A 10,000-nucleotide genomic window follows, 5' to 3' on the forward strand; every position below is an offset into this window, starting at 1 on the left:
GCTATTAACCTTTTTCCAGGGGATGAAAGGAGAGGCGTACAAGTATGTCACAAGAACGTATGCTATGAAGAAATTGCAGCTGAACCCCGCTGATTTCCGCCGCCTCTGTATATTGAAAGGAGTGTACCCACAGGAGCCTAAAAACAGAGTTAAAGCACAGCGTGGGAAACATGGAATCAAGCTCTTGTATTTAAGGAAGGACATCAGGTTCCTTATGCACGAGCCTATAATATGGAAGTTCCGAGATAGAAAGGTGGGTGATCTGATTTTATGATTATTATTTTATAAGGGAAGAAAAATCATGTTGCCTTTTACATGTGCTTGTTTAGCTCTGCATAGAGGGCAATAATGTTGATAAATAGATGATTAGAATAATGGCTTTTAAAGGAATAGCTCATCTTTATATATCTCTTCAGCCCATTGTTCCCACTGACTCTGTATATGTTCCACTGCGCAGATCAAAAGGAGGAGGTTGCTCCACGCTGAAAGGAAGGATGACCGGGATAAGAGGAGGAGTGTGAGGCAGTTTGAGATTGACCCCAATTTGGATCACATAATCCTGGAGCGATATCCGACCTTCATTGATGCAGTTCGTGACCTGGATGACCCTCTCACAACATGCTTCCTCTTTGCCAAGTTGTGCAAATCACTGAGAAGAAAACAAAGTGAGAATTTATTTTTCTTCTTTTACCTGTTTTTTATGTTCTCATTTACTACTTTCTTCCTATTTCTGTCTTTGTCTCTCTGTCTCTGTCTGTCTGTCTCTGTCTCTCTCTCATTGTCTCTGTCTCTTTCTGTCTCAGCCTCTCTCTACTGATTCTTCTTGAGTAATAAGCTTTCTTGTCTGAATGGTAACACAAATGGTCATGTAAGATTTTTTGTCCTTCCAGCCCTGGTCCACATGTCCAACATGCTGACGGTAGAGTTCATGCATTATGTGATAGCTGCTCGTTGTCTGAAGAAGGTTTTCATCTCGGTCAAAGGCTATTACTACCAAGCTGACATTATGGGTCAGACAGTGACTTGGATTGTACCACACCCTCTTGCTTTGCTGGTAAAGTTTACTGATAAATTACTGGGTTATGAATAGTTTTCAGTAGTGTAGATGGTACTTTTTGTCATTGTTTTAGTAACTAGGATAATGATGGTAAGATGTACTGCACCTTCCTCTGATACATAATTACAACTTTGTTTGCTAGTATGACTTATTTTATTTGCAAATCATCCGTAATATATTTCACTTATGAAATTTGCTTTGGATTTTGCAGAAACAATTCTCTCTTTGTAGTTATAACACTTTGATTATTGATTTTATTTTTTTGATGAATGAATGGTCTATAAATCTTACCGCTTGCAGAAACCACGTGGTGTCAATCTGAAGATTATGAGGACTTTCTTGGAGTTCTACATTGTGTTGTTAGGATTTGTTAACTACCGGTTGTACCAGTCATTGAATTTGCAATATCCCCCAAGGATTATACAGGAAGGTGAGTTTACTGAAAATTAATTTGATACTGGTTAGGAACCTATATAACATATCAGTATAGATACGGTTTGATATAACATGGCCTTATGGGTGTTCTTAGCATTAGAGTCACTGAGTTTTATAAGTAACTGTATTTTCAGTCATATCTGGCTGACACACTGTTTCCTTATCATTCCAGCTGGAGATGGGAAATCATCAACAGAAATTGGTGATTTGATCAGCACGCTAAACAGACCCCTTGTTAAGACTAAGGAGATACAAGAAGATGAAGTACAGATTGATGAACATCTCATGGTAGGTAAAGCCTAACTTGGCAATAATCATGGTAATTGATAAGCAGTAATGAGGAATGATTGAGTATGATGATAATCCTAGTAATTTTTTATTTATTTATTTATTTATTTTATTTTATTTTATTATTATTATTATTATTATTATTATTAATTTTTTTTTTCTTTTTTCTTTCTTTTTTTTTTTTTTTTATTGTCTCTTTCATGTTTCTTTTTTTTCCCTCTTGTTTTCATTCCTCCATTTAAGCCAGTAACTGTGATATATGATATTTGCTGTTGTCTGTGGCACCTGCTACATTCATTTGAAGGCGAAAGAGACAGGTGCTATATCAAAATTTTCCAATTCCGTATATCCTGCCTGAACCCTTTTGACCTACTTAGCACATGTATGTACCATGAAAAGTTTTGATCATTCAAATTTTGAATAAAAATTAATCCAGTTTGCTCATGTTTTTCTCAGTTTCTCTTGTACCTGTTTTCATGATAAACAAGATATATGAAGGCTGTCTTTTGGTGCTTGGTCATCATTTTTAAAAATCTCCTTTGACTTTGAAGATGGTAACTACTGCTTGGATTACACTTTTATTCTCTTCTTTCTTTTCTTTTCCTTTTAAGGGGGACAAGTATGTGTATGCATACTTGCATATGTGTAAGATTTGGATCATGATTATAAAAAAGATATGGACAAAGACTACTGCACTTGTGTTTGAGTGAAATCATTGTTCAAAATCATTAAACAATCTTTTAAAATTGCAAATTATGTTTTTATGAAAAGAAATGTGAATGCCCCTAGTCTTGGGGGGAACTCTTTGAGTTAAAAGGGTTAAATCATATATAAAGGAAATTGCTTTCCAGAATTTTACATATTTTTTATCAATTATTCTTGTATTGCACACCAAGAGGATTGGCAAATTTTTTAGTTTCATACATCAATGGTTAAAGCAAGATACACATGTGCTTGGCTTTGATATATGAGCAAAAACTCTCCAGGAAATCCTGTATTTACCACTTGTCCTAGACGCAGAGCAAACACTTAATTTTGGATATTAGTCCAAAACATAAGCATGTTCAATCTCTTTCAACAGCAGGAAGACGATACTGATGAAACTATATTGGAAGTCAAGCGGGAGAGAGACATGGATGCAAGACAGAGCAAGCTGTTCGAAGGACTGAAGTTCTTCTTAGGACGCGAGACTAACTTGGAGTCTCTTACTTTCGTCATCAAAGCATGTGGTGGTATGGTAAGTCATGCAAAATTATTTAGTTTATTTGTTAAATGAAAGTGGCTCATGGGCAAGCCAGCATTTTATTTGTATGTTTTGATTATCCGTGAATGCTAAGTGATCATGATGCTATCAGTGTGTGTATATTATTTATGCATTCCAAGGCCTTGACATGATTAACATCAAAGTTTTATATCTACGGTGTTTTAACTGTCCACTCTTTTCTTTGCAGGTCTCTTGGGATAAAACTTTTAATTGTGGTTCAACGTATCAAGAGGATGATCAGATCATCACACATCAGATTGTAGATAGACCAAACGTCACCAGGAAACACCTGTCTAGGTGAGGCATTACCTTGTTATGAAGATGTATAAACAAAATGTTTGTTATTGTAGGGTACAATTCTTTTCTAATCATACAGTTTGTAAGCTTTATTTGATTAAATATCTTTATTAACCTATATGATCCAGGTGATGTGACCACCGTATCTTGAAAAAGAAAAAAATTGGCTTGTGAGGCAGTTGACATAAAAATGCTGTCATGGGAAAATTTGGTTGTGGGCCACGGTGTTGCAAACTTATCGTTGTTAGCATTTTGGCCGAAGGTCAGGGTGATGGGAAAGACTTGCCACAAGTGCACAAAGCTCTTGGTGGGTGATTAGATTTATTTGATGTTTAGGAAGGGGCTTTTACATTATTCCCATTGATAAATAAGTGTGGAATGTAATGTTTATGAGCCATGATTGCAAGAGAGCTGGTTCCAGGGAGGATGCTATTTCCATGTTTAGGATCCTAGTTCTGCACACCATCACCAGCAGCACCAGTCATATTACAGAAAATTGAATGTCACAAATAACAAAATGTTACATATTGATATCAAAGGAGATGATATGGTGTCTGTGGAAGGAAAATGGTCAGTTACCATCAGGATGAAGCAAATCATGTGTTAAACATAGACATTGGAAAATAAAAATGCTGAAAATGCTTATGCCAAAAAAGACAAAATAACATTGCAAATAGGAGGCATGGAATCTTTGTCATCTTTGCCAAAGGTTATAGCAAATGTGACACCTCTCACGCAACAGGAATGAAGTAGGTGGTGAATATTTATCAAGTTTGCCAGATGCATTTTTCCAACCTCAGTTCTTTTCATGCATATACGTCCTTATATTGGATATCTAGAAAACAGCAAAACCCAACATAAGATATCAAAAGTCATCTAGGATATTATGTTCCAAAATACTGTGTACCAGTTCAAAAAATAACCAATATCTAGCTGTCAACCACGGCCATTCCCATTACAAAAGTGGCCGGAGCTTAGTGATGTGTCTCGCCTCCGATCATGAGGCAGCTTTTAGGTGTAGTATCGTGTCACGTGACACCCAAATTGGCACTGGAATAAACTGGCATTAGTCACTACACACAAATACTTGTTTGTGCACAGCCTACAAGCCATTTGTAAAGAGTATCCACTCAAATAAACCTAATGCTCGTATTTTGAGCCACATGATAACAGTGAAGCATCTAGATCCAATGAGTTCATATTATGTTAATAATGTAACCCATGGAAGTGTTGAAATATATTAAGTATGAAGATGGTAATCGATAATGACACTTACTATAACCATTATTTGCTTAAGTTTTTGTATATTACATATTTTCAACACACAGCATTTTTTTTACCTGTTTATGCCTGGTGGGCATCTATACATGCATTGCCTACTGTGATTTTATTTTGGTCATTTTATTTACTTATACTGCATAAGTCAGCATTAGTTTTTCATCAAGGAATCAACTTAGAGCTCAGATGTTCCTTGAATTTTCAAGGGGGAAAAACTTATTATTAATAGTGTTGATAATGAAGGTGATAGAAGTAGAAGAAAAATTACAAAAATTCAAGATGTGCAGTAAATAGAAAAGATCAGTTAGTTATAGAAATCAAGGGAGCAAAATGATTGCAACACTGTTTATATAAAAGAGAAGTAAATGGACAGTCTATAGATCTGGTGCTTATACCTGATTTGTTTTGTTAAATATAAGATCAGATTATATTCAAAGGGGAATGATAGTGATATTGTTGATTCTTGTAGTCATGTTAGCTGTCATTTTCATAAAGTTTGGTTTTAATTCTTCGTCATCTTCTTTTTCAATGCAGGTACTACGTTCAGCCACAGTGGGTTTATGACAGTATCAATGCAAGGACACTCCTCCCAGTTCAGGACTATTTCCCAGGTGCATCACTCCCTGCTCACGTCTCACCCTTCGACACAGGTGAAGACAGGTACATTCCACCTGAGAAACAGAGGCTGAATGCACTTCGCAGTGGAAAACCAATCCAAGATGCAAGCAACTTTGTAAGATCTGCTGAAGAAGAAGAACTTGATAGGTTTGATGATGTTCAGTCAGATGATGAAGATCCTCTTGAACAATATCAGGATTATGATGAGAGTGATTATTACAAGGAACTTGATGATGATTATGAAGAAGATGAGGATGACGAGAAAGGAAATGATGACGGAGAAAAGAAAGAGGATGAAGATGGTAAGTCGTCTATCATTTTTGTTTTTGGTCTTTTCATTAAGTTTTTATTCTTTTTGGAAGTTTTTAAGTCCTTTTCAAAAAATTTGTTCTTGTATTTGTGTTCACCTTTTCTGTATGTACACATCTTGCTCAAAATCATGAAGTATACATTAGTTCTATTGTAAAATTAACCATAACCAATTAAAATGTAGGAAATAGTGGATTTTGATTTGAATAATTTAATTAAAAAATGATCATTGACAAATATTAATTTCCTGTTTGTCATTTTCAGAAGAGTTTGAGATACCAGAGAGAGTGAATGAAAGAAGAGTAAGAAATATGGCTGTACAGAGAGGAAGTCTGTTCAAGAAGGAAACTACTAAAGAGGAAGATCAGCTAGCAGAGTTAAACCTACGCAAACTACGCTTCAAAACGAAAGAAAAGCGCTTCTACGAGAAACTGAAGCGTAAAGAAAAGCAGGCAGATGCAGCTAGAGAACGCCTAGCATACTCAAGGATCCTTATGGAGAAGGAAATAGCACAGAAGGAAGCAACAACAAGGGAAGGAAAGGAAAAGCATTTCATTAATGAATTAATTGGTGAAGATATAAAGCAGAAAAAAGAAATGCTTGCAAAGCGGAAAAAGGAAAGGATGGCCAGTAAGGCCAAACTTAAGAAAATGGACAGAAAGCAAATAAAAGCTGAAGAAAGGAAAAAGAAGCAAAAGTCTTAGCTTATGGGGTAAAGCAGCTAAAGGAAAATCTTGAAAAATAGAAATAGAAAAGGAGAGATAGTAAGACAAATATAGTAACAGTGGGAGAATTGCAAAACTGAACGGGAAAGGGTACAGGAGGGTAGAAAACCATTGGAGACATCAAGTGTGTTCGCCAATTAGTTTGTTGTTGTTCTGAAAACTACAAATAATTAGAATGTGGAAATTTTGATATTTTATTTTATTTTATCTTTGTTAATGTATTGTATCATAGATTCTAAAGGCTTTTGTCTCTCTTTTTTTATCAGTGGCTTAAGTTTGTCTTGTATAATCTATATTTGAAGAAATATATCTCTTTTGGGGGGGAGGAAGCCCAAAAATAATAATAATGGAAAATTATCAAGATATTTTGTTACCCTCATATTACATTTTTATCATGGAAAAGGATGTGTATATGGGCATGTGCATACACACACTCAAATACACAATATACAGAATTGTGTGTTATGTAGATATAGAAAGATATAAGCAAGATTTAATGAAAATGAGAAAGCAGTCGCATTTCATCTTCAGGTCTGAGGTGGAAAGGGAGAGGAGGGAGTATAAGGGGGGGAGAAGAGAAGTAGCAGGACAAGTGACAACAGGTAAACGAAAGTGATTTGGAGGGCTGGTCAGGTCAATGAATCAGATGGTTTATAGGAAGGGTGACCTGCATAAGGCAGAGGATGTGGGAAGCAAGGATGCTGTTGACAGGAGAAAAACCACTGTTCATGTTGAACCTAGGCAGCTGCTTAATCAAAGAAAATTCAATCAGTCTGCAGACGTGAACATCAACAGTAAGAAAGATTACCTGCAGCTGGTCAGTTCACCGGATGACCTGCATCCCACGGATGGCAGAAGCAGAGAATGTGGACGTGTCCCTTGGACATACACACAAGCACACTCGCAGTTGCACACACACACATACACTAAACTAAACATATTTTAATAATAATCACATCACAAAGCAAAAACAAGCAAAGAAACCAAAAACTGCAAAAATGTAGTTTATTCATACTGAATAGCATACTTGTAGATATTCAAGAAAGCCTGTAGAGAGGCCGAGGGCGAGGTAATTGAGAGAGCCCTAGGCCCTGAGCAGACAGGAGAATTAAACTTGCTGCAGAGAAGACGAAGTGTGTATATTATCGGCGGAAAATGCGGTATAAATACAAAATGGTCAAAGTAACACTCCTGGATCGTTTGTGGTTGAGTGCGCTGATTGGCCGACGGCTGCATCTTCCGCCTCGCGGGGAATCAGCGCCGCGGACCTAGGCATGCTTGCCTGTCGGCTGACTCGTTGTAAGGGCAATTATGCTGAGTGAGGCAATTTTCAGAGCGAGACAGCGCCGGTGCCGAGGTGATTGTGGCGTACGCCACAAGCCAAAGAGTTAAACACGTCTTTGAAACGGAGAATGAGGTTTGATTCCCTAGTGATTTAGTCTTGATTTTACTTTGTTTCATAGCTATAAATATACTAATATGAATTCCGACAGAAATTATACATGTGAAAATCATCATAGTTAAAACAACTAATAAGAATTTGAGATTCATAATTTTACTGTATATAAGATAGTTCAGACTTTTTATAACTAATCTCAATGTTTCCAGTGTGTAAACTATTAAATATAGATATCTAGTGGACAAGGAGAAAGAACGATATTTATATGGACAGAGATATATCGATATATAACAGAGATGGAGATAAATTTAGTGTTTTGTCTATTCATATTAATGAATGAATCTTATTTTTACTCTGGTTTCATCTTTTTAGACCTCTCATATATGTATACACACACACACACACACACACACACACACACACACACACACACACACACACACACACACACACACACACACACATATATATATATATATATATATATATATATATATATATATATATATATATATATATATACATTTATTTATGTAGACATACATTCTAAATATATGTACGACCGAGCTCTGGTTTAACCCATATATGTAATATACAGTAGGTTAAGTTACCTGAGAAAAATACTTCATTTTGGTGTTGATGAACATTACGGCTTTTACCAAATCAGTTTTTGTTCCTAGTACATTTTGTATTTAAGGATAAGACATATATACATGAAGTGTTTATAGGCGTGAATGTTATTAGCAATGTTGATTATTAGTATATGTTTTTTTGATACCTTGGCATCACGAAAACGGAAACTATTTGTGCTTCTATAATAGAAAATGTTTAAATTATTTGCAGGATGAACTATCCTAAATTTTGTAATTCGCTAATTCTACAAAAGAACGTGGGATATATACAAAACCGTGCACTAGATGATTTTATAAACCATTATTATAGGATATGTTTCATATCTTGTAGCCTATAGCATTTACTGCTAAAAGACGCGAGGTACCACAAACTTAAAATACATAAATTTAAACATGTCATACTTTTTACGATATAATTACTATGGCTATACGGAAATAAACCTTAAACATTCATTGGATACAGAAAACAGAATGATAAAAAACTTTTATAAATAATGTTAAGGACCCAAATCAAATGTAAAAACGATTTTTGTCATCTACAGGTTCTTTACAAGAAAAATCGGAAAGTAAAATGGAGGCCACAGGGGCATTAGCCAATGCTTTGCCACTCTGTACCAAGTTAAATATTTGATCAAAACCTTCTTGACAACTCCTGAGAAGCGTAATAAAATATAACGGTACCTCCGTACCTTAACTTCCGGGTTACTACTTTTTTGTTTTAACTAGTTTTCTTTTTTTTTTGGATGCTGACGAGTTGACATTTACTAGTTCGTTTGATAATATGATATATAAACTCCAAAAACCTTGCTGGGTGTAAGATTGATGGTAAGTATTTAGTTGAAGCGAATACATTAAAAGAAAATAATTTATGTGGCGAAATTCAAAGACATTTCTGCATAATGCTATTTCTGGACATTAGATACATCAATTTTCCCAAACAAGGATACTCAAAAAACGTCCTTTTAACTTAGAGTGGCATTACTACGACAGAACGATCTATTCGTGAAAAGTAAAATGAAAACTTTAAAGTATTAACAAACTCACGGAAAGTTAGATATAAGGTATTTAATATTCTTCGAGAACGTACAGCGATGCTACTTTGTTTATTTCATGCGCTCGCGAGTTTGAATAGAGTGTTGAATAGTGTTATGCTCCTCTATTCTTTCAGTTTGTTTATGTCTTGTGTCGGAAGGTGTCTTACTAGAGCCTCTCTGTCTAATATATTGGTAATTTATCACATATCCGTCGTAAAGTTGGAGGATCGTTCACGTCTTGATAAAGGTAAGGTAGATTGTACCTTTCAACTCGATAAATTTCGTTGCCTGTCTTATTTCGAAGGTGAGATGCGTAGACTCGGGGTGGAACGTCAAGTGCCAAGAAAAGAGAACTAGGAAAACATTTCTTATTATTCGTCTTAGATTTGGAAGACACTGTCATATTACAAGCGAAGACGCCTAGATTTGTGGGAGTCAGTGTCATGCGACACAAGACACGTAAATTATGGTGTGTTCTCAAATATGTCGGGGACCACAGGAGAGGGTGAGCGTGGTGGAAGTGCACGTAGGCTGAGACACAGCTTACCTGGGCTTAAGTGGGAAAGGTAATGCTGTTTCCTCGCCAGATGGAGGAGTAGTCTATGCTATAGGAAGTCAGCATCTATTGTTGGAATATGAGGGTGTATTCAAAGTTTGGACATCT

The 10,000-nt window shown here is 35.8% G+C and overlaps 1 protein-coding gene across 1 annotated transcript in view; it reads left to right on the forward strand.

Annotated features, from left to right (window-relative positions):
• The window catches only part of LOC113811387 (pescadillo), a 9,623-nt gene extending 2,995 nt beyond the window's left edge, over window positions 1-6,628 (forward strand). Inside the window, exons 2-10 of the mRNA XM_027363113.2 lie at window positions 20-253; window positions 458-665; window positions 891-1,054; window positions 1,358-1,487; window positions 1,665-1,780; window positions 2,862-3,017; window positions 3,232-3,341; window positions 5,154-5,539; window positions 5,811-6,628. Coding sequence (XP_027218914.2) covers window positions 20-253; window positions 458-665; window positions 891-1,054; window positions 1,358-1,487; window positions 1,665-1,780; window positions 2,862-3,017; window positions 3,232-3,341; window positions 5,154-5,539; window positions 5,811-6,250 — 1,944 coding nt within the window. The 3' untranslated portion in view covers window positions 6,251-6,628. The remainder of the gene's footprint in view (window positions 1-19; window positions 254-457; window positions 666-890; window positions 1,055-1,357; window positions 1,488-1,664; window positions 1,781-2,861; window positions 3,018-3,231; window positions 3,342-5,153; window positions 5,540-5,810) is intronic.
• The last annotated feature ends 3,372 nt before the right edge of the window (window positions 6,629-10,000 follow it).

Source organism: Penaeus vannamei, chromosome 30 (genome assembly GCF_042767895.1).
Source record: "Penaeus vannamei isolate JL-2024 chromosome 30, ASM4276789v1, whole genome shotgun sequence".
Classification (NCBI taxonomy): Eukaryota; Metazoa; Arthropoda; class Malacostraca; order Decapoda; family Penaeidae; genus Penaeus; species Penaeus vannamei.